This window comes from Jaculus jaculus, chromosome 14, assembly GCF_020740685.1.
Source record: "Jaculus jaculus isolate mJacJac1 chromosome 14, mJacJac1.mat.Y.cur, whole genome shotgun sequence".
In the NCBI taxonomy this organism is placed as follows: Eukaryota; Metazoa; Chordata; class Mammalia; order Rodentia; family Dipodidae; genus Jaculus; species Jaculus jaculus.
In genome coordinates, this window is record NC_059115.1 from 81,196,433 (window position 1) to 81,222,697 (window position 26,265).

At 37.1% G+C, this 26,265-nt stretch overlaps 1 protein-coding gene across 4 annotated transcripts in view; it reads left to right on the forward strand.

Moving 5' to 3' along the window:
• The window catches only part of Ssbp2 (single stranded DNA binding protein 2), a 253,386-nt gene that overhangs the window by 75,689 nt on the left and 151,432 nt on the right, over positions 1 to 26,265 (forward strand). For all 4 annotated transcript variants that reach the window (XM_045133623.1, XM_045133625.1, XM_045133624.1 and 1 more), the window contains exons 2-3: positions 5,187 to 5,259; positions 19,959 to 20,020. In XM_045133623.1, the coding sequence (XP_044989558.1) occupies positions 5,187 to 5,259; positions 19,959 to 20,020 (135 nt within the window). The remainder of the gene's footprint in view (positions 1 to 5,186; positions 5,260 to 19,958; positions 20,021 to 26,265) is intronic.

Here is a 26,265-nt window from a genome sequence, read left to right on the forward strand (position 1 = left end):
TAGTTTATTTTTCCTTTCTATATAAAATAAGGCAAAATGCAAACAAAATAATTTCTCATTACTGAAGTTTTAGATGGATATATGTTTGCCCATGTAGTATGAACTGTTGAATGTTGCTTTTCAGTTTGAACAACACATATTTTGTAATATTAAAAGGATGAATGATAAAATATAGGTTCTTTAATAGATATTAGATAGACTTAGTGAAAAAATTGACATAATGTACTATAACACATTAGTAGAAATGGCTATTCTTAGTAGTTGGACTTTCCAGCACATAGGTACTCTAATAATATTTATGTGTAGTTTATAACTGGACATCACAAGAGTACTAATAGTCATAAATAAATGGTATCTACAAGTGGATACATATAGTATAGTCTTCTGAAAAGTTTTATAGGCTTAAAGTCACATATTACAGTTCACATGCATAATGTAAACCAAACTCTTGAGTCCTAGTCACAATGTCTAAATGCTACTTTATGATATGAAATCATGTCACTTTAAATATTGTATAAATTCCAATTTTAAAATCTGGCTGTTTTCATTAGCTGACTTCTGTGAATAATGATTTTTTTGTTTTATTTTTTAATGTAGGGTCTCATGCTAGCCTAGGTTGACCTGGAATTAACTATTGTAGTCTCAGGGTAGCCTTAAACTCACAGAGATCCTTCCACCTCTGTTTCCTGAGTGTTATGATTCATGGTGTGCACTACCATGTCTGGCCTGATGATTATTTTTATGTGACAGAATTATACATGTGCAAATATAAGCATGTATGCATATGTATGAATTTAGAAAGCGTGTTAGGAATAACTGGCCTATAGGCAGGATTTACATTTTATTTTTGTATGGATTTGTAATTTCATTTGTAAACTAATAATAGTGTGTTAGAAAAACCTCCATTTTTGTTATCTTGCCTGTAGTTCCTTATTTTCTATAATTTCACTAAAAAATGAAATTTAATCTTAAATTAAGTAGGTTGGATATAGAGAGAACTGAGTGAAGTAAAGTGTTTGTTCTTTTTGTGGACTTTAAATGCATTTATTTACAAGGGTAGTTGAGAATTCACCTAGACTCTTAAGTGAGAGTCATTATTGTAGTTGCCTAAGTAGTTACAAGTTAATCTGTCCTACTGATGTTAGATGATACCCACTTTATGCGTTGTTCACCAATCTATCTACCTCACAGAAATACTACAAGGTATAACAGAATGGTACCTATAAGTGACATGTATAGTTCTCTCAGAGGATACCAACCTTTTGTTTAGATGACCAGATACAATTGAAGTTTCTATGTTAGAATTAGTAATTGAATTGCTTCAAATGTTTCTAAAGTCTTTATACACTGGTGAAATGTTGAAATAATTCCTATGACTCGTAATTGGACTTTTTCTTTAGGGCTGCTGGCTGTTTTTGTGAAGTCATTCTTACTTGACTTTCACTATCATACCTTGGTGTTATTTAAAAGTCAAGTCTTATTCTCTGGCAAGTCATTTTATTCATGCTTTATATATATGTCTACCATATTAGTCTTGTGTCACACTATTAATTCCATAACTTAGTTTTCACTCTTTTTGTGTCTTAAATTTTTGACATCAGGAGGAGCTAGTCATCAGTTAAATTTATGTGATTTTTATATGTATCTTTACTTATTTTCTAACCGTATATTTTTAAATAACTCATTTAAGAAATTATTACAAAGTGAAGTTTAAGTAAGGTTTCCCTAGCTTCTGCCTTTTTTTTTTCTAAAAAAAACCCCATTATTTGGTTAAGTTGTCCTGTCCATATCTAAATTCTTACAGGCTTTAAATTCACGACCCCCCATGAGAGTGATTAGCTCTGCTTGAACTGAGATTGATAGAGTATGAATTCTGCACTTTTTTCATTGTTGATTTTTCCATTCTTGTGGTAGCTGTGAGTGCATGCTAGAGTAACTAAAGGACAATGAATTTAGTCGGTTTTATGCTGTTGGCATCTTGAGGGCAGGCCCAAGTTGGCTCTGTAACTTTTTATCATAATCACTCAGTTCATTAATGTCTAATTTAAATTAGAACAATGGAGCTGGAGAGATTGCTCGGTAGTTAAAGTTGTGTGCTTGCAAAGCCTGCCAGTTCAGATTAGACTCACTAGTACTCACATAAAGCTGATGCAAAATGTGGTGCATGCACCTAGAGTTCATGTGCTGTGGCAGGAGGCTCTGGCACAACCATACACTCACTCTGATAGAAATAAATAATAAATAAAACATTTAAAAATAAAATTTGGGGCTGGAGAGATGGCTTAGCGGTTAAGCGCTTGCCTGTGAAGCCTAAGGACCCGGTTTGAGGCTCGGTTCCCCAGGTCCCACGTTAGCCAGATGCACAAGGGGGTGCACGCATCTGGAGTTCGTTTGCAGAGGCTGGAAGCCCTGGTGCGCCCATTCTCTCTCTCTCCCTCTATCTGTCTTTCTCTCTGTGTCTGTTTCTCTCAAATAAATAAATAAATAATTTTAAATTAAAAAAAATAAAATTTGAATGAAATGAAAGTCATGGAAATGGCTCAGTGGAGCATCTGCCCAGCAGTCCCCGGACTTTAGGTTTGTGACCAATATCAGAAAAGAAAAGAAAAAAGAATGAAATGAGTGATAATCTAAAGATACTTGATCCATGAACTACCTTTTCATTAATTAATGTTCCTCTCAGAACGCTCAGGATATTCTTTTTATTTTATTTTTTTTGAGGTAGGGTTTCATTCTAGTCCAGGCTGACCTGGAATTCACTATGTATTCTCAGGGTGTCCTCAAACTCTCGATGATCCTCCTACCTCTGCCTCCCGAGTGCTGGGATTAAAGGTGTGCGCCACCACGCCTGGCCAGGATATTCTTTTTAGTGACTGCAGTTCCTTTGGTCTCACACAGCCCAGGTTAGCCTAGAACTTGGTCTGTAGCTACAGCTGCCCTGTGGATGTTACCTTCTTTCCTCCATCTGCTGAGTCCTGAGGGCTCAGGGCTGTGACACCATTCCTGGCCCCACCCTCCTACTGAGTCTGTGTGTTTTCATTTTGTGTAGTTTGCCTGGACTGATAGAGAAAATGGGCATTATTGCTTTTAACTGGACTTGTAATTGTATACACTCTCTGCTACTGAGTTAGCTGAGAAAACTAGAATAAATACACTTGTGCCTTTGCTGCTACAAGAAGAGATCACATACTAGTGAGGAAGTAGTTCACTCGAAGGCAAGGAGGGGCTGATTGAAAGGATGATAACAGTTGTGCTTTGCTCTTGATTGTTCTGAGTTCTCTTCTCTTCTGCAGAGGCACAGCAGGGTGCCCCTGCTTCGTTCTGCATCTTACTTTCAAAATTCCCAAACTTGGTAGAGCATCCTTATGGTTCAGCCTTTGTCATCGGCCCCATCTCTTGCCCAGTGCATGTTCCCACTGTATCAGCTTTGGGATCCGGTTACATACCTAACAAGACCTGAGGTTGCTGCTTCTCACTTAGGCAGTAAGTTGTCACTGTCAATAGGCAGTTTTGAAGCTTCACACTAAATCCAGGAAGATTTTCCATTTCATCCTTTTCAAGGTACATCTTCCCATCATGGTCAGTGAAGCATGTGATTTGGGTTGGCATGGTTCATGGAGAGGTAGGATATAAAAGAATATGCGTGCTTGAAGGGTACATGTGAAGAGCCAACAACAGGAATTTCCAATTCCTTTATACAGTGTGGTATGTTCTGGGGATGAGCCACACTTTCTTTGTGAGGTACTCTACTGAAAGGAGCTGCTGTCTGCTTCATGTGCCTTAGGGTGTGGACAGAGTTGAGGATCAGTGATCTAGGAAGTGTTTCTCCATTTGAAGTGACTAGATATTACCATATTACATTTTATACTTTTATCTATGATTAACAGATGTCTACTCAAGAGCTTAAGAACTATAGAATAGTTCTCATTTTAAATATTAGACAATTTTGAAATGGAGAAACATTAAGTGGACAGAGCAGCCTGCTTTGCATAGGCTTTCTGTTTTGGTGACAGAGGCATAGTATGTTGTCATGAAAATGAAGAACATCATCACATTTGTAAATGCCATCAGTCTCTAACAATCAGAAGTTCTCTTGGCAGGAGAAGTGGTGAAGCTACACAGAATTGTGGTTATTGTTTCATTGCAGTGTTTACTGTAAACCTGGTTCAATATTGGTAAATATAGTGTAGCAGAAACCGAACTGTTGTGAGCTCTCTGGGCATCAGTCCAAGATATCATTAAAAATACTGCCTCAGACTAATTTGAGTTTATGAATAATATTTTAACAGCTCAACTGAAATTGAGCCACATGGTGTAGCTTAAAAATTCTGAATTCACAAAATGAGAGCAGTATAAGTATATACGGCACACTCAGTATTATACATTTGAGTAATAAATTTATATGTAAGTTTATATTAAACTTTAAACTTTAAGCACCCACATACTTAATATGGTATGTTAACTTTGAGGTTTACATAATGCTATGATTTGCTGTAAATTTGAATGTCTTACAAAGTAAAATATTTATTGATCTAATAAGTAAAACTGAAGACTAAAGAGAGGCTGCTAAATAAATGTCAAAATTTATTTTCCACACAAGCTTGACATATAACACTAAAAATAGCTAGCATTTACATTTTAATCCACCCTAAGACTAAAGAAAATACAGTTGATTATAAAGTCCAATAAATTAATGTACTTATTTTATTATTAAAGATACTAATTTACCTTAAAATAGGATTTGGAAATTATTAACTTTTGGTTATTTACTATTAGATGAATAATAAGCATAATAAAGAGAATGAAGTGTGGATGCATAAGACGATGTAAAAGAACAATCCCTGAGTAGTCACTTCTTTCCCAAATAAGATGGATCTTTTTCTTTCTATGCCATTTGTTCTGTTTTATTCCTTGATATAGGGTCTCGCTATAGCCCAGGTTGACCTGGAACTCACTAAGGAGTCAAGGATTAAAGGCATATGGTACTGTGCCTCGCTTTTCCAGTACCATTTTAATTAAGGTTCTTTCTGAACATACATTTATGTGTTCTCACTGAAAGGGCATGGGAGGGGTCTATTTTCTGTTAGTGTTAGTGTGTAAGATATTTAGTATGTAAAGATTATATGTTATTTAAAAATGAATTTTAAATAATCCTCTTCTCAATAAATGTTTTATTCATTTTCCAGGTTAGCACTGTATGTATATGAATATCTGCTCCATGTAGGAGCTCAGAAATCGGCCCAAACATTTTTATCAGAGGTATGTTCTAAATATTTTCTGTATTCCACTTTGATATATAAATGAATAAAAGTATGCAATAACAGTTATTTGGAAGAAATCACTCTATAATGAATGCTTAGTTGTCATATGCATAATATACTCTTTGTTAGCTCTTATATTTTCAGTATCTCAAAATTCTCTTTCTGTGCCACTTAATAACCTTCTCTTGTCAACTTTTAGCTACTTTTCCTCTTTGAAATAGAAGTCATCTTAACATGGCAACAGTAATCAAGAAAGCAAATTTACTTTGAAAGCCTTCTTATATTTCTGGTTCTAACAGGACCTTATTTTAGCATTTTTTATAGTTTTAGATAATGTTGCTTTGTTTGTTTCAATTTTATATGACTATAGTTGTGTGTTTTCAAAACTGGATGGTAATATTATTTCAAGCTCTGGTCACACTTTCTGTATTTCTCCTTAATTATTTTTGGTTTGTGTTTGGAGTGAACTCTTGCTATATAGCTCAGGCTGTCCTCAAATTGGCCATCCTCCTGCTTTAGCTTCCCAAGTGCTGGGATTACAGGCAGGTGTTGGCTGCTCCTTAAGCTTTTTAAATTTGGAATTTGAGCTTCCTTAGAATAGAACTTTTCTTTTCCAACATACACTATGATGATTGAGATAATGAGGATGAGTCCTGTTATGTGCTAGGCCCATAATGTGCCAACATATGTGTCATTCATATAAATATACACAGAGACACATATACACACACAGATATACATATATACATACATACATACATACATACATACATACATATATACATACATACATACATACACATACATACATACATGATTTCTAATTTGCCAAACACATGTGCAGGGTGTGTCACATTTTTACTCTTTTGCTGATTGGAACAGCAGGGCTCAGAGAGTCGACATGACTAACGTGTGACCATACAGCTTAATGAGTTATAGAGCTGGAACCCAGATCTTGCCCTTGTCAGTTCCAAAGCTGTGGGTCTCCCCATGTCTGTGCTCTCCAGCATGGCAGCCAGCCAAATGTGGACTTGGCACTTCAGATACAGGCGATCACTTGAGAAGTGCAATTTGGTAAGTACATGCTGAATTTTGGAGGCTTATTTGAACAAAGACTATATCACATTATCAATATTTAAAAAGTATTTGAGTACATTTGAGAATATCAATATGTTGTATATTTTGAGTAAAATAAGTTATTAAACTTGATTTTACCTTCTTTTTAATGTGTCTATTAAAACACCTAAATTACATATGTAGCTTATATATGTACCCTATTTTCCCCCAATTCTTAATTTTGTATTGAACAAAGTCTTATAGCCAGACTGGCCTCACACTTATGATCCTCTGGCTTCAGCCCTCCAGGTGCTGGCTTACAGACTCGCACTATAATGTTTAGCTATTTTCTATTGTACTTGTTTGGAGATACTTTGTATCCAATGATCTCAGTAGTTTGCCCCCAACAGACCAGCAGCATGGCAAGAAACCCATTGCCAATATTGCTTTCCATGAAATACAGCTTACTTAAGATTTATTTGGTCCCTAAACAAACATAAATCAACAAACACAGTTTGCTATCTCTTGTTATCTGATTTATGTAAATTAATAGGAACTATTCCAAATTAGGAATTTGAGAGGTTTGGTCAGAACACATAAAAACAGTTGTTTTACCAGAAGAGGAATATCAGCAGGACACTGAAAGTTTATTTAAATCAGAACTGAAGTTTGATGTATCTGGGTTTCACTAAATCATTAATTAGAAGCGTTTGCTATGATCTTTCTGTAACACTCACTGCTAGAGTCTTTGGCAGGTAAACAGGGAATAGTTGGAGAACAGCTGTCCCATGAGGTGGAACACACAGAGGACGTGATTGAGGAAAGATTATTTCCTTCATATTTGTATACTTAACTGCTACCAAATTATATTTAAAAGAAACAGAAGCCAGCACTGGATCCTAAAGCATGGTCGAGAACTTGATGAAACTTGGTGAAAGGGTTTATTAATCTACTGTAGTCCATTTGGAATGGACTGAACTTGATTAATGCTCAGGGGTTCCCCAAGATTGAAATGCACTGATTAATAAAACTTCATAAAAAGGAGGATGTTGTGAACTTATTTAAGGAAGTTAAGGGTTTTGGATTCAGGTGGGTTATGTGGATTAACAATATAGCTAGCTATATCCATAGGCCCTGAGCTTAGTGGTAAATAAATGTATACATTTTCTAGGGCAATTTAGTAGAAAAGGACTTATAAGTTTAGGATAGATTTACATATTTTTAGAAAATTTTCTATAATTTTATTTTCTCTGGCTTTGTTTGGAATTCATAACTGAAGATTGCCCTGTGTTATTAGTCTGAGACAAGTTTAGAAAAGAAATCAGTTAAAGGACTAGAGAGATGGCTTAGTGGTTAAGCGCTTGCCTGTGAAGCCTAAGGAACCTATTTCGAGAGGCTCGATTCCAGGACCCACATAAGCCAGATGCACAAGGGGCGCACACATCTGGAGTTTGTTTGCAGCAGCCAGAGGGCCTGGCGTGCCCATTCTTTCTCTTGTCTCTCCCTCCCTCCCTCTCTCTTTCTTTCTCTGTCACTCTCAAATATAAATAAAACAAAAAAACTTAAAAAAAATCAGTTAAAATGAAATTAAGCTATTCTTAACAAGAAGCCCCAGTGTTTCAGAATGCTGGAGATGAGTGCGTGTGTTCCTCACAGTGGTCTGCACTTTTCAGGTTGTCCAACTCTGAATGGCGTTGTAATAGCATGTCTTCATTATCTGTCTGACCAGTTCAGGGATGACTGAATTAACAGTGGGAGCCTTCCATTATGTAAAATAGTAAGTTCGATCACTTTGGGCTTACATAGACTTCCATAATACTGCATAGTAAAAGAAGCTAAAGATTGCCACTGAATGAGAACCCTTGACATGAAATAAGACAACATATTTTTGTAGGTACGTGTTTATGAATTTAAAGTACAGTCAGAGTTCTAAAGAGTATAGTTGCCAGACTAGTTGTTTCTGGGAATCAGTGCCAATTAAAGAGATGAGAGGGGGAATTTGTGAAGATTGTAGACACACCTATGCATGGTCTGCTTGAATCTCTGGGGGAAAGCTGGGGTTCGTTGGAGTACAGCTATTCTGTGAGGTGATTGACAGAAGAAACACTAGTTACAGCAGCAAAGAATGAGACTTTTTAAAACAGAACAGAGAAAGGAAAAGAGTGAGTGAGTGAGTGAGTGAGTGAGTGAGAAAGACAGAAAGAGAGACAGAATCTATGGTTTACTACAGAGGCGTCAAACGAAATTGCATGCGTTGAAACCACAAAGAGAGAACATGATACTAATTATGGTCCTTTCAGTAACAGATCATTGTGGAGCAGAAAGATGGGGAGAGAGGGAGGGAAGGAGAGAATGAGAGAAGAAAGGAGCATGCAAAAGCCTTCTATAGTAGCTGCACCCGAGGAGGGAGGCACAGTGCTGGGAAAACAGTCTTCTCAGTACTCCTCTTGGAAGCCATTTTACAAACACCCTGGCTGAGTCTGGCTAGGTTGCTTTCCGGGGAAAGGTCCTGATAGTGCTTCCTCTGGGCGTTCAGAGCATTGTCACGTGACTGTGTACTCCGAGCATTGATTTCAGAATCCTTCTAGCTATAGCAGAAAAAGGGAATCCGAGCTTCTCAGTATTCTGCAAAGTGGAAACATTGCCTGAGCCACAGCTCATGTGGACCACATAGAGATTGGTCCTGCTCCTGAGCCCGTGACAAAGGCTGAGCAGAGGCAGGTCTGACGTTGGCTCCCGGGAGGGCCTGTGTAGACTCACATCTGTCTCTTGGTACTCTTTTTATTACTTCTATGCTTCTTATATTTAATACATGTTTTCATTTTAGTATACTTTTCCTTGTCTGTTTTTCTTCTTTTGTTGGGATTCCCCAAAGAACAAAGGTTGGCTTGGAGTTAGTTTCCCTACCAGTCTCCTGAGTACAGGGATCATTTTAGATTGTCTGAACGCATGTCTTTGTCTCTCTCTCTCCATTCTGTGTTTAGCTGGAGCTGCCGTATCTCTTTCCTTCATCATTGTTCTTGCTGCTCTTAACTTTTTCCCATTCTATTTTTTCCTCTGTTGCTCTAATACTAGTCACTAGTCTTGCTCTGCTTATTTTCTGTCCATTTCTATCCTTAGTAACCAATAACTTAGTACACATTATGCCATAATTGCTCCTTTACACCCCCAGATAATTGGAGCTTAAGGGCCAATAGCTTTTAATTTACTATTACTATATGCTCATAGTAGACCTATGCATTGGTTGTGATTAGTTTTGTAGAGAGCCTTCTATTCTGGGCATATAGCTGCAAAATCAAGCCTGTCATCCTGAGCACATGGACAGGGGCTTTAGCTACTCAGCCACACATCCAACCCCACGTGCAAAAATGACAGCCCCACTGCAACCTCATCCCACTTGAAGATTGCACATACTTCCACTCACAGAATAGGGGTGATTATCCAAAGCACTAAATAAAGCAAACATGAGTGCAGGCCTGTGATCCAGTACTTGGGAGGTAGAGACAGGAAAATCAGAAGTTAAAGACCATCCTAACTATGGAGTGAATTCAAGGTCAGCCTGGGAAACATGGAACCTATCAAAAAATTTTTACAAAAACAACAAAATGACAGGAATTAATAAACATATCTCATTAATATCTCTGGCTAGTACCAGCCTCAGATCTCCAGCAGAAGACATGGACTCGCAGACTGAATTAGTAAAATAAGATTCATTTATTTGTTGCCTATGAGAAATACACATCTCCTACAAAAAACAAAAATAGAATGAAAAGATGAAAAAAGATATTTCAAGAAAATGGGGTTGGTAAGTTAGCAGGTATAGCAATATTAATTTCTGAAGACATAAATCAGTATCAGTCAGAAGGGGTGAAGAATGTCACTTCATTTGACCGAGGGAACAATGATAGTGCAATTCTAAATGTATATTTATTAAATATTAACACACCCAGTTCCATGAAATAAACACTGTTGCATGTAAAGGCACATATTGACTTAAACACAACCGTAGTGGGTAACTTCAATACTCTAGATTTGCCAGTAGACAAAAAGTAAAACAAAGGAAGATCAGAGTTAAATAATATTATAAATCAAATAAGCTTAACAGACATCCACAAAATTCTGCATCCAAACTGTGGAACACACATCTCAGGGGTCTAGGATACTGTCTAAAATAGGCCATATTTCAAAGCACATAGTGAGTTTAATAAATGTAAGAAAATTGAAATTATTTGTTATATTTTATCTTCTGAAAATGGAATGAGAAACAGCAAGAGAAACTACATAAGAAACATAAAATGGTGGAGACTGGAAAAAATACTACCAAATAATGAATTCACCATTGAAGAAATCAAGAAGGAAATAAAAAATTTTTCAGAGTTAGATTATAATGAAAATGCAACATATCAGCTTTGGGGGGGGCATAATGAAAGTGGTTCTAAGAGGAAAGTTTATAAGCATAGATGCCTATATTAAAATAGAGATCACAAATAAACACCGTAATGATGAGCCTCATGGTCTTAGTAAAACACAAACCAAACCCAGAGCAGTAAATAGAAACAAAATAAATAAAGATCCAAGTAGAAATCAATGAAATAGAAATGAAAAGACCAGTATAAAAAATAAATGAAACAAAGAATTGTTTATTCAAAAGATAAATAAAATTGACACTTAGATAACCTAGCTAGATGAGAGAAAAATACTAAATTAATAAAAATAAAGATGAAAATGGATATTTTGCAATAGCTGGAGACTCCAGTGAAATTCAAAGGATCATTACAACAACGTACATTACAATAACTACACATACATTATCTACCAAAGTTAAGTCAAGAGCATATAAACAACTTAGACCTATAGACAAGCAATGAGATTAAAGCAGCAATGAAAATCTTCAAACTACTGAGTCAAGATGCAGATGGATACCTTTAAAGAACACCAGTGCTTCTCAAACTGTTCTATAAAACAGAAAGGGAAGGAATACTACCAAATTCAGTTTGTAAACAGAAAACACATTAAGGACACAACAACAGAAAGAAAGAAAAGAAGAAAAGAAAGGAAACGAATAGAAAATGAAACAAAACTATAGGGTAATCTCTGATGAACATAGATGCAAAATAATATTGATAAAGTACTTGCAAACTGAATTCAACTAAGTATCGAAAAATCATTCACTGTGACTAAGTGGCTTCACTTCAGAGACTAAAGGATGGCTTGACCTATGCAGTCAAAGCTATGCCAAATCACATTAATAGACACAAGGACAGAAATCCCCTGATTACCATTAAATGCAGAAAAGACCCTTGAGAAAGTCCAACATCCCTTTATGATAAAATTCCTGAAGAAACTGAGAACATATTTCAACATAATACATGCTATATAAGAAAAACCTTTAACCAATATTATAAGAAATGTAGAAAAACTCAAAGCATTTACACTAAAATCATGGATGAAACAAGGATATGCATGTTCTCTATTCCTTTTCAAGATAAATATTTGTATTTATTTATTTATTTGCAGGCAGAGAGAAGTGAGACAGAATGGGTGTACTGGGTCCTCTGACTGCTGCAAATGAACTCCAGACACATGCACCACTTTGTGCATCTGGCTTTATGTGGGTCCTGGGGAGTTGAACCCAGGTCACTAGAGTTTTCACCACTGAGCAGTCTCTCCAGCCTCTTAAGCAATACAATGTTTGAAGTCACTTGTAGTAATAAGACGAGAAAATAAAAGGGATACTAATAGGAAACAAAGAAATCAAGTTATGTCTGTTTGCTGACAATATGATCCTGTACTTTACAAGTCCTAAAGATTCCACCAGAAAATTCTTAGAAATGATACATACTTCCACACTATTGATGGGAATTTGTCCAATTGCTATGCAATAATGAACAATATAACCACCATATGACCCTATATCTTGAGGACTCTAGGTCAACATGACATAGAGGTATTGGCAGCACTATTCACAAGAGCCAAGTAAGGAATCAGGGAGACACCCCTCAACAGAGGAATAGATACAGAGATTATGGTGTTTATATGTAGGGAATATTTTTTCAGCTATGAAGAAGAAAAATACATTTTTTTTTCTGAAAAACACATGCAACTTGAAATAATCAAATTAAAGCCAAACTCAGGAAGACAAAAATACCACATGTTTCCTTTCATTTGTGGTTGGAAACTATTGGAAGAGGATAAAAAAGGGAGGAGAGAGAAAACAGGATATGGTGGTAAATATAGTTCAAAGTTCATGATATACTTGAAATGGTCTTTATGAAACCTACCATTATGTACAATGAATATGTAGTTATTAAAAAGTGATCAAAGGTGATTTTTATCCTTTGTTGTATAACTTTTTCATGTCAAAATTTATGTACAAATACATGTAGTTTTATAATATATGTAGAAGATACGTTTTCTCAATGTGTTGATAGGAGGAAGTACAGAGGTATGTTTGTGACAGGTCTTTTGTGAGTGTGTGCTGGAGTTGGCTCAGTTCACTAGCAATCTGTGTCTCCCCTGACATCAAGTTTTTGCTCTATGTAGCTGCTTGTGTTTGACTTACATATGACGCTTCTCTCTTTATGGCTGTGCTCTATGATGTCTTCCCTGTCTAAACTCTCCTGTTCAACACCTAAAGACCTACAGGTCTCTGTTCTCTAGGAAGATTTTCTGTCTAAGCTGTAGTACATTCTTCAGGGGCCCATTCATGAAGCCCTGCATATGCTATGGTAGGAAGTTTGTACTTTATCTTTTTGATGAAAAAGAATGTGGAAGTTTTAAGGTACCAGAATAATGTCCTTAGGTATGGACTTAGGTATCTATATATTTTAGAGCTGTCCTTAGGGTTGCTTCCTCAGCTTTCCTTGCAACATGTAGAAAGCTTAAGAGTGCTTATTGTAGAATGACTTCTTAGCCAGTGTAAGGTAAACAACTGTGTGTCTTATCTAAATCCTCTCTAGCCTATCCCCAGGTTTTTACCTTTCTCAAAACTGTTGCACAAGGAACTGTCTTAGGACAGGGAGGCATACTTATTGGGAAGATTATTATGATACAGAAGTGATTGAAGTGCTACAGTTATTCAGATATTATATGTTTTCACTCTGATTCAAGCCAAATAGAATGCTTCTTCCACTTTCAATTCTCCATCAAAGTCAATGAGATATGTTAATAATGTCTTTTGAGTCAGAATTTACTGTGTTTGGTCATTTCTTACACTTGTATGGCCTTGTTATGGCTGAAGCTGTGAAAAGGACAAATTGGACTGCATATATTATGTGAACACACAAGTTATTTCTCATCAGCCCAATCATTCATTCCAGCTAAGCCTCCTGACCATCAGAAATTGGACTGCTCTTGATGGCTTTTGTTATTGGTCAGAAGAGTACATAATCGTTAGCCTAACTTTTTTCTTAATTAAAAGAAATCATTGAAATAACAGTAGTAATCAGACCATTTCTCTAACCAGGTTGTACTAATAAGTTCAATGATGTTGTTTCTGATTTATGATAATTTTAAAATCACTGCTTTCATCCTAATACATGACAATGAATGACTTTGTTTTCCTGCCCCTAAGGGAAGATGAAATGCTCATTAGAAATTGTCTCAGTCCAGAATCTTCATTCTGCTTAAACTGTTGATATCAAATAACCATGAACAAAATGCTTGGAAATATTTCTAATTTTATGTTTTTATTACTTTATATTCATTATAAGCTATCTTTTCTGGCCATTTTTAAAATCCTTATTTATTTATTGATTGATTCATTTGAGATAGGCAAAGAGGCAGACAGAAAGGGAGTAAGTATGGGCATGCCAGGGCCTCCTCCTACTGCAAACAAACTCCAGATGTATGTGCCTCTTTGTGCATCTGGCTTTATGTGAGTACTGGGGAATCAAACTTAATTCATCAGGTTTTGCAAGCAAATGCCTTTAATTGCTGAGCCATTTCTCCAACTGTGGTCACATTAATTTAATACATAAGATATTGCATGATATTTATGCTTCAAAGAAATTCAGTATTCTTAACAAAGATAATTAGGGATTAGTATTGCAGGGCCTGGGGAGATAGCTCCGAGGTAGAGTGCTTCTTGCCCAATGTGAAGGTCTGGGAGTGTCTAAGTTTGATTCCCCAGCACCTACATTAGCAGCTGGGTATAGCCATGCAGGTCTGTAACTCCAGTCCTGTTGGGGGGAGTGGAGACTGGAGAATTACTGAGGATTTTTGACCAAAATTGGTGAAAATGACAACCCTGGGTTCAACTCCCTAATACCCATGTAGGGCCAGATGAGCAAAGTGCCGCATACCTCTGGGGCTCATTTGCAGTAGCAAGAAGCCCAGCCATGCCCATATTCATTGCTCTGTCTCTCTAATAAATAAAATAGTAAAAAATTATATTGTTTATTCTGTAATGCTAACCTTTTTCTTTGTCATGTTGGTCATCAGGTTGGCCTGAAACAATAGCTTTAAAACATCTCATGAAAGGACTGCTTCCTCACACTTTATTAGGAATGATAATGTATTGAATGTCACTGATCCAAGTCCTGTTCTCTCTCTTTCACGTGTATGAAGATGGAAAGTAATAGTTTTTACCACCTCAGCCTTAATTAGAGATTATATAGTTAGAATGCAAAGCAGGAATTTTTGACCAAATATCCTGAGCTTTAATTATTTTCTACATTTTACTTAATCACTTACTTTTCTTAATTATACAATATCATAAGAATATGTCAGTTGTGCTGAGGTTCTAATGAATTAGTGCACATAAATTTATAGAATAGAACTTGAAAGGTTAAAAATGCCCCATTATTTTTAGACTTACGACCAGCATTTTTCTTTTTCAAGATACAAATATAAATATATATCCTATATATTTATGCATATGTCATATACTTGGATGGCCCACACACCTCTGAACTGTGATTCTAGCCCCAATCCTGCGTGTTGTAAGTTATCTCAAGTCTTCTCCAACGCCATCAAGGCTTCCTTGGGTCAAGTTGAGCATTGCAGTCCCACACTGCTTCTTTTTGAGCTGACCCTTTGTAGCTTCAGAGCTCCATTCATTCATTGTTCTTGAGGAAAGGAGGTGCTTAAACAAGGCTGGGAAGATAACTGAAAAGAGTAAGTGCTTAGGAACCTCAGGGTCCTTAGATACAGCCTACACTAAGGTCTCTACCTTGCCTCAGGGATTAGGGATTTCTTACTTGCTTTCTCCTGAGGGCCATTTGCCTCCTCTCTGTTGTGCCCTCTCCTTGTCCCTTCTTCAATGTTCTCTTTACACAACCAGATCTTCTTCCTGAGTTATCATTAGCAATCCCCTAAGTTCCCATTATACAAAATATTGAACATTTATTTTCCTCCAAAAATAGAGAAGAACCAGTAGAGTTTCCCCAGAAAAGAATTCTCGGGCTGGAGAGATTGCTTAGTGGTTAAGTACTTGCCTGTGAAGCCTAAGGACCCCAGTTTGAGGCTCAATTCCCCAGGACCCATGTTAGCAAGATGCACAAGGGGGTGCACGCATCTGGAGTTTGCTTGCAGTGGCTGGTGGCCCTGGCGTGCTCATTCTCTCTCTCTCTCTTTCTCTGTCTGTCACTCTCAAATAAATAAAAATAAGCAAAAAGGGAAAGAAAGAAAATAGCATAAATAAATAAATAAAATATGTATATTAAAAAAGATAATTCTCTTTAAGCAGACTTCATCCTAAAACAAAGCAGCACCATCTATCAAACATTTTTTGTAATTATAGAACAGGTATCTGGTCTGTACTGTTTAGTGAGGTCACTAGTATGACGGGTTCAACAAAGACATGCTCAGTTAGCTTAGTTTTAAATTATGGGAGCCACATAGGAACCACAGAGTTTTACATTATTCACTTCAAAGTGCAGGTTTTTCTTTCTGCTAAGCTTCTGTCATTTCAGGTTTTAAGTTTAGATGGAAGGGTTTTTTTTTAGTACAATTTTGTTTATTTATATTTAGTTTAATATATATACATATACGTACACGGAAGATCATAGTAACGTTGTGGAAACAGGGTTGGGGAGATAGTCTTATTTGGTGAAGTGTTTGCCTCACAGTCACAAGGACCGGACTTTGATCCCAGGGCCCTCATGAAGTGCTAGGTGTGAGCTGTGCCAGCAGCACAGTTTCTCGTGACAGAAGACACGTAGGAATATTTCCTGGTCATTTCTAAACACTACCAAGAATTCATGCATGTCAGTGAAAGAGATAGACATATAGGTGAATAGTATTTTGAAATAAAAATGTTCTACTACCCCTTCCCAGAAAATAGTTGTAAATTTTGTATGATTTCTTTAATATATACATGCCCAGATACACACATACATATTTATGCTTTTTATTTCAAAGAGGGAAGGCCTTCTACTTTGCACGTTGTTTTCCAAACATTCAACTTGTGAAATCTGTAGAGTGTTGCCCTGTTCAATGTAGATATGTCTCATGTTTTTAATGGCCACCCACTGCCATTGGAGTGTACACATACCAAAACATATTACTTTGCTATCGACATTGCTCAGGTTGTGTTACAGTTTTTATTTTCTTCCAGTGATTCTATAATGAATATTACTTACTTTTCTATAGGTTACCATCCTCTTTTTTTCCCCTTTTCTTGAGACAACATTGCTCTTTCTATGAATAAGCAATATTTGAAATAGTGGTTTGTTTGGAAGCAGCAGTATCATGCACTGTGGAAACATATTTCTATGTAGAACTAGCTTTTCCTTGGAATTATTTACAGCATAGCTTTGAATGTTGTTCATTCAGTAACTATAAAAGGATGGCGTCTGTGTTTGACAGACCAAGCTCTAGCTGCTTCTGGCAGAGATTTGTAATTTGAAATGAAAAGGATGAACTCTAGTTACTCTGTAGTTTAAAAAAATGTTATAAGGCTGTAAGCAGTGATATATGTGAAGCACTTTCAGTTTCTCTAAGGAATAATAAGATGTAATGCTTTTAAAAATATATATAAATTATCTTCAGGCTTTCTCTGATAAAAGACCATACCAAATATAAGCCATATAGGTAGTTTCTCAGAGTTCTTTCTCTCCTGAAATAGCTGTTGATTGATTGGGGAAAGAGACTAACTAGTGAGTTATGTGCAGTGGAGCTCACTAGACTGAGAGCCCAGCCCTTCCTCTAGTGTACTCTGGCATTGAGGCCTCACTTTAATGCTGTTGTATGTAACTCCCCATTCTTCTCCCTTAACTAAGAACAATAACACACTGTAGAACAAAAATGATGTAAAAATGGAAGGGGGAATACTGAAGGTGGAAAGGTACATTAGGGAAAAAGGGAGAAGGGAGGTGAGGGAGGAGGTAGAAAATCAGTCAAAACTAAGTATGTTAATCCCACAAGGAAACCTGTTAGTTTATAAGCTAATTAATTTAAAATCATAGTAAAAGTAACTAGAGGTATTTGTTTTGTTTCATGGGCATATTATGCAAATCAAAGAGGAACTGAGGTGAAATATAAGGACATTACTTTGAAAAACTTGCGATTCGTATGTTTTAGTGGATTCCATGAATATAGTAGTGTATTTAAGAGACATCTGTCAGGGCTTTCAAGAAGGTATCAGGCTGTGGAAAACTGGTAAGGCAAAATAGATCAGGACAAAGGTTTTAGATAAAATTATAGGTTTAGCATGACAAAAGAGTATCTTATTTCTCATAAATCTCATTAAGTTCTATCCCTTAGTCTTCATGAACCAAAATGATAAAATACTGATCAACTAAACTTATCAGATGAAAGATGAAATAGATATACAAATTATGTTACTTCTTAGGAGAGTTAAAATTAGGATCGGGCTTATATTTATATAATGTGTTCTCTTTTTTTGCTCATATTTAGTCTTTATCACTTCATTAATTGCTAGAATTTTTAAAAAAATATTTATTTGGGAGACAGAGAGAGAAAAAAGAGGGAGATGGAGAAAGAGGGAGAGAGAATGAGTGTGTATGCATGCATGAGGGCCTGCAATCACTACAGATGAACTCCAGATGCAAGTGCCACCTTGTGCCTTTGGCCTTACCTGGTAACTGGAAAATTGAACCAGGGTCCTTTGGCTTTGAAGGCAAGTGCTTTAACTTCTGAGCCTTCTAGCCAGCCCCGGTTGTTAGCATTTATATTTCACTCTCTTGTTAAGCAGCTCATGGATTGTGATTTGCGTGCCTGTGTATATGTGTTCGCGTGTGCACGCAGCTGTGTGAATGTGTGTGTGGAGGACAGAGGTCAACATCAGGTGCCTTCCTTAACCACTCTCCGTTTTATTCTTTCAAGCAGAGTTCAGTTTCTTGCTCAGTCTAGAGCTAAGTGATTGGCTTGACTGGCTAGTCGGTCAGCGTGGGAAGCCTGTGTCTACTTTCCTAGTGCTGGGAAGCTCATGGTGCCTGTTGCCACTCCCAGAATTTCACGTGGGTTGTGGGTTCTGATCCGAGCTCCTCATGCTTGTGCAGCAAGCACTTTACCCCCGAGCCATCTCCCAGCTCATGATCATGTGCTTTCTTATTTTTAATTTTATCATGGATAACTCCAGGTTACCTAAAATGTAATTGAAAAGTTTATATCATCACTTTTTTGCCTTTACTATATTCTTCCCCATTTTTACTCCCCTAGAAAGTTATTCTAAAACTCAGTCCTAAGGTACAATGTAGTCTGTTATTAAGCCTAATCACTTGCAAAAATCATTGATAACTGATGTTTATTTTGATTCTAGTAATGATAATTTTGATGTGCCTTAAGATCCTGAAATATTTCTAATTTGCCTAAAAGAAAGAAAAAGCTCACAAAGTTTAGTTCTCAAGGTTATTAGGCTAAGTGTAGTGTCAGGTCAGAACATGAATAATGAACGTCTCACTCACACATAAAGGCTAGCACATCCGTCTGTCAGAAGTTGTGAGTAGAATGGTGGTCATCAGATTCTAGGCAGGTGTGAAGGAGAGAAGATGTAAGTTGGGGAGAGTTATCAGGTGCGGGAGCGCAGCTGGATGGCAGGAATCTCATCTGTGTTCTGTAACACAGTAGGGTAACTGGATGACAGTATTTCATTGACTATTTTGGAGCAACTTCTAACCTCTGAGGAGAGGAGCTGCCTGTCAGTGTTGTTACGTTTTAGGGTCATGAGGAGGATGGTTCTGGTTGTGTCAGAAGCAACTAGATGGGGCCAGTTATTGTAGTACTTCACTGGAACAAATTGCTGTTGCAGGCACAACCTTGGCACAGATAGTCAGCATCGGCATGAAGCATGCCTCTTCCCTTCCTCCTACTTCTTGTCTCTCCCAAGAGCCTATCTCAGCTTAGAGGCGTGAACAGGAGGTCCTTTGATGAAGGTCTGAGGGAGTGAACCAAGTTCTCATGACAGCTTCTTAAAGAGCTGAGAGGAATATGGATTTTGAACTCTAAAGTAGACAAGTTTAATCACTGGAACAGTGGGAAGCAAATACAGAATTGACTGACATCTCTCCTATTATAATTCAGGCTACAAATCTCTTTGGAAAACTCGAGTAAGCAATGTAAAATGATTTAAAAAACTTAAGATTTGTCATAGCATTTTACACGGGAAAAATACTGCTTTTCAATGTGTGTGGGAAGACATTACCAAGAAAGTATTTAATATTTTTTTGTTCTTTTTAGATAAGATGGGAAAAAAACATCACATTGGGGGAGCCACCAGGATTCTTACATTCTTGGTGGTGGTAAGTATCTTTTATTTTATTTTCACTGGATTTATAATGCATTCCAGTAGGTCTAGTTGTGATTCCATGCTTCTTTTTTTATTTTCCAATTCTTTTAAAATTTTCAAGTAAAAGACAGCATTTTTGAAACACAGAAACTCAGATTAGCATTATTAGTGTTGTTGGATTAAAGATATTGAGTCAAGCTGAATTGAAGTTAGTCCATGGACTCTCCAGTATGGTTATTTTACTCATTTGGTAGAGCCTCTGCAAAATCGTGCTTAGGCTGGGTAGCTTCGACAACGGAGAGTGACTGTCTCAGTCTTGGAGGATGGTATCCGGGGTAAGTGCTTGATGAGGGCTGTCTTGCTGATTTGTGATCTGCGTACCATCACATAACACCGGGAAAAGTAGAAGCTCTCTTCTTGTAAGGCCACTGATCTCATCATGAGACTCTTATTCTCAGAATGTCAACTAAATTATTTTCCAAAAACTCCACCTCAAAATACCATTGCATTGGATGTCAAGACTTCAACACAGGAATTTGGAGGAGGCTAGAGCTCATTCCAAAACAGATTTATGTTCTGGTCTTACAGTGGCAAGTGAGGATGGCACTTTTTCTTGGCTCTTTGTTACCAACAAGCTATTAGATCATTTCTGTTTACTCAGACAAAAGGTGTCATAATGCTAGACCTCTACTCATATGCTTTGGTGCACTGGCCAATCCATTTTTTTCTTTGGTCTCTTCATTCTCTTATGAGCACTGGTAGTAGGAGACAGTGGTTTTTTCACTGGCATCTTTTACAGTACACAAATCATATCTTTGATAAGAAGAGAATAAATTATAATCAATCAGATACTGAAATAAGTTTATCTTTATTTTCTTGTGATGAAATGACATATTAATGAGAAACAATTTCCTTATACAGTGTTTATTGCCCTCTGAAATGTTCAGTGGATTATTTTTTAATACCTTGAAGAATTATCTTGTATAGCTTTGTGTGTCTTTTTCTGTCATATGGTGGGAGTGATTTTTTGAGTTTTACTTATTATTAGACTTTGAGTGAATTTCATATTGCAAACCTTGTTAAAATATATTTGTTGCCTACTATCAACAAGTACTTGGCATATGCCAGAGGCTTTGCTAGATACCGTGGACATGTCAGGGAGTAAAGCAGACACACAGCCCTCTGGCAGTCTGTTAGGGAAAATGAAGAGGGAGATGGTGTTCTTGGGGGAAGGGTGTGTGCAGAATGCTATGTTGGAAGATACCACATATGCTTCCCCTGGTCACTGTCTCATTGAAGGCCAGAGGTACCTATAAAGAGTTAGCCAAAGAGATATTGTATGTAGAAAGAGTGGAAAGTATTTCACTGTTTTGGAAATTGAGGTGATAGTGCGATTAGGAAATGGAGTTTGAATTTAGCTATACAGACAATATCAGGAAGGTAAATTTACAAGAATAATCATGTCAATACATTTCTTAGCAGTATCACTCTAATCCCAAACAGTAGCTGATGAGTACAGCCTGAAAAAGTCCAGAGGCAGAGAAGCACTTAGAAAGATCCTGCAGGTAGGGGTAGAGAATGGTTTCCTGAGCTGGTGCGTAATCAGTGGGAAGAAATGAAGTGAAAGGGTGTGACAGATGGTAAGTACTAAGAGGCACTGGCAGGATTTGGTGAAAAAAAAATGAAGCTTCTTAGGCATGCTGAAGCTGAATACCTGCTTTCACATGGCCATGTTGAACAGGCAGTTGGTTCTATGGGTCTGATGCCAAATGAGTAGAAGATGAATATTATTTCCCTCAAGGGAAAAAAGAAGTGGGCCTGCAGAGAGCACTATCATTGATAACACGTGAAGGATGAGGGAGGACTGAGAGGATGTCAGTAAGGATAGGACCATCTCTACCACCATGGTGAGAAGAGGTACTGGGATATTTATAGGTTTAATGTGAAGAAATTTAGCACTTTTTTATGGCTTTTGTATCCTTTGCAAAGTACCATGTAAGACTTCTGCTGAGGGCACTAAGGATGGTGGTGAGGATGGTAGTGAAGTTTTAGAAGAGAATAATTATATTAAAAATACTTAAAACATAAATCTAGACAGGGCTGGAGAAAGAAAGAGAGAGAGAAGGGGGAGAGCTGACTAGGTAAACATGAAAGAATTGCTCTACAGTGTTTATGATCCAGTTAATTAATTGATGCATATAAAGTCATAGTAGCATCAGTATGCACAGGTATATGGCTTTTCTAAAACAGCAGTTGATAGAGCATACATTTCCATGGACTAGCCAGGCTTGTTTTGTTCTGTTCTTTATTAGAAATATCTTCTATTCACTGCCTTTGACACTTATTTCTCAGCATCTTTAAGAAAACAAACTTTCTTTTTTTAGTTTTTATTTATTTATTTGTTTATAAGAGAGAGAGATAGAATGGACGTGCCAGGGCCTCAAGCCACTGCAATCTCTAGATTATGTGCACCCTCTTGTGCATCTGGCCTTTGTGGAACCTGGGGAATCCAATCTGGAACCTTTGGCTTTGCAGGTAAGCGCCTTACCTTCTAAGCCATCTCTCCAGCCCGAAAACAAGCTTTCCTTTCATGCCATGTGGACAGTTTCCCTGGAACATTATTTAATGCCGTCGTACCCTCAGTCTCTCTCCTGAAAGCCAGCCTCACTAGAAGTCCATGGCCAACAAACCACACTTGGTCAGTTGTCTTGTGGTTTCCTGTTTGTCTCACATGCATATGGCAGGAACAGGTGCAGACTTTGTTCCTGTATTTGGAACAACTGCTCATTATGGTTAAGCACCATCATTGTGCTATTTACTCAGGGCTGAAGACTGCTCTCTTGTATAATATAAAAGTAAAATTCTAATTTTGTATAGCATGCATTACAGAATCTAGATCTCAATCTAGACTATATATATATATATATATTGTCCATATTGAAGATTGAACCTGGGGCCTGGTGCATGTTAGGCAGGCACGTTACCACTGAGCTGGGTTCCTAGCCCTGTAAGCTCTTAATTACTTTCTGTATGTCATTGCATCTTTTCTCACTGACACCTTTTCAGCAATGCTTCCAATTATCTACAAAGTGTCATAAGAAACAGTTGTAGACACCTGTTCATATTGGTCCAGTGGGTTAACAAAGTAAGGATATTTGGTGTTTCTTTATAGCATTTATTTTATTTCTTGCACCTATCTCTCTCTCTCTCTCTCTTTTTTACCTTTCTCATGAACTTAGCCTTATATATAGTATGATGGTTGATAGTAACTTACTGAAAAGTTTGGCTTTTTCTTATACTATACTATACTATACTATACTATACTATACTATACTATACTATACCATACCATATACATATACATATACATATACATATACATATACATATACATATACATATATATATATATATATATATATATATATATATATATTAAAATGACTTTTATTTATTTGAGAGAGAGTGGATATGGGCACAGCAGGGTCTCCAGCCACTGCAAACTAGCTCCAAATGCGTGCACCCCTTTGCACATCTGGCCAGTGTGGGTCCTGGGAAATCAAACCTGGGTGCTTTGGCTTTGCAGGCAAACTCCTTAACTGCTAAACCATCCCTCCAGCCCTTCTTCTACTATATCTTAATGATTTGTTTTCAACTGTTAGAAGTTGCAGCTCTGATAGCTGCAAAACTTTTTTCCCTTTTCTTTGTCTTGTAGTTTCAGGGAAACCTTACGTAGCTTTGAACTTTTAAGTGTCATAATTTGGAGAGAGAAAACAAATGCTAAATAATTGGCACATAAATGTTTTCAAATTATTATTGACTTAAATCTAAAATATGAAAAATACATAGGAAAAGAGTTTTTAATAATTTTATCTCCCCCATGAAACTACTAACATACTCTTTGTGATGCCCACTTCATCTGTATAAGTCAGTTACTCTTAAAGTTGAAGGGTCCCATGAGAAATGATTAGAACAAAGCTGTGGATTCCTTCTTCCAAATAAATGCATACTTCCTAAGCCTTCCTGATCCTTGTGTATAGTAAAACCATTACCAAGGCTTTAAGTCCATCAGATATCTGACCTTTTATCTGTAATTCGTTAAAACTGTGCTCATCAGAATCTGTGCACTAGGCTAAGAATTTAAGACTAGAATAATAGTGACCTTGCTTCTCAATGGCTAGGAATACTTTGGCTGATGTTGAGGTCTAGGTGACCAGTGTAGCACATTATTTTTAAAGAAATAACTGCTTGCTCATTTGGACCAATAAAGACTGATGGATTTATAAGGCATAATAATTTTTATTACTTGTTTTCATTAAATATGAAATATTTGAAGGGGAATTATCTTATTTTATCAAATATTTATGAGGTGCCAAACTATGTTTACCTTAAGGAAATCAGTAGTGTGAAAGAGAAGTAAGCAAACCTGTTACCACAGAAGCTTGTGTGAAATGTTGTGAAGGAGCAGTGCTTACTTCAAGTTAGGAGGGACAGAAAAGGCTTCGGAGACAGAGGGAATCTGTGCCGAGCTGGGAGCTACATGAGGGGAGTATTTCAGACAAGAAGTTGTTAGTATGCATTTGCAGAGTGATTGTGCATTTTAAGATAGTTTAGAAAGCTAGAAAAAAAAGCAGGGGCCAGATTATGAAGCCTTGGAATTAGGACTTAGCTCTAAGATGCTAAACAAAGTACATGACATGATGAGATTTGTGCTTTTATGTAAGTACTTGGTACTAGCAAAATGATGCAGCAAAGAGGCAGAGATTAGTTTTCAGGGTGCTTGAAATACTCTGCTTGAAAGGAGATAAGGTGAGTGATCGCAGATTTTATTATTAACTTAGAAGGTGAACTTGGAGACTGCCAAGTTTTACGTTTGGATGCGGGAATAGACAGGGAGGTCACTGACCAAACAAAAGAACAATCAGAGAGCAACTGGACTTGGAGAAAAGACTGCACAATATTTAGAGTAGGTTAAATGTGGAGATAGTCATTTGTTGAAGATTCCCTATCCAGTGTGCAAGATCTGGGTCTCCAGCTATGAGGCAGCTACTTGACAGTGTAGTCCTAACAGCATGGTCCATATAGCAGGTGAGGAGCTCACAGACTTAGAGTGTTCATTAGAACAAACACAGCAAGGACTGGAGTTGAAACTTAGGGGAAAAAATCATCAACACTTTAGCATGGATGGATGAAGAGAATGCTTAAAGAAAACTAAGTAGAGAATAATCAGGAGATGATAATGGATAGAAAGCAGGAGAAACATTCCCAGAAGAGAGTGTTCAACACTAAAAACTGTTGATTTAAGCAAGTGCAAGTAAAAATGAACAAAACTCAAAGATTTTCCTGAATTAGGAAGTAAGATGGAATTTGGTTGCTTGGGGAATAATAATTTTAGTAGAGTATTATGTTAGAGCTTTGATATGATCTGTTCCCCTTCAAAAGCTCCCATCTAGTGGTACTACTGAAGCAATTGGACCATGCAGGTTCTAACTTTATCAATAACTTGGTCCATTGATGACTCCATGGAAGAATGGAATATTAGATCAGCCTTGTTGGACAAAGTAGTTCAATGGAAGTATGTCTTAAACGGTTATCTTGCCCCTGCCTTCCTCCTCCTCTCTGTGTCTTTATCTGCCCCTTTCTCGGCTATCCTGAGGTGAGCAGATTTCTTATCCCATGGCACTCTACTGTCTCCTTATAGGGGCCAAGAACGTGAGCCAGGGCATTGTGGACTGACGCCTCTGACACTGTGCGCCAACATAAACCTGTCCTTTTTACGTTGATTTGTTTTTCATGTACCTTGGCAGAACAGTGAGGAGTGACTAACCCACAGACACTTTGAATAGAAGGTCTCATAATTCATTTGTACAGCCTAAGAATTTCCATGAGCAGTGCAAGTATGTTATAACATGTGTAGTTCTAGAAGTTTTGACCTTTCCTGTTTCTTTCCATGCTGGGGATCAAATGTAGGACCTTGTAGTCACATACTCTACTATTGAACCAATTAATTGCCTACAATTCCGCTTTTAATAGAATGAATTTTTTAATTTATTTTTATTTGAGAAAGAGAGAGAGAGATGAGAATTGGCCTGCAAGGGCCTCAGCCACTGAAGCCAAACTCTAGACACTGATATCACCTAGTGGACATGTGAGACCTTGTGCTTTACTCTTCTCGTGCAGCTGGCTTATGTGGAATCTGGAGAGCCAAACATGGGTCCTTAGGCTTTGCAGGCAAACGCCTTTACTGCTAAGCCATCT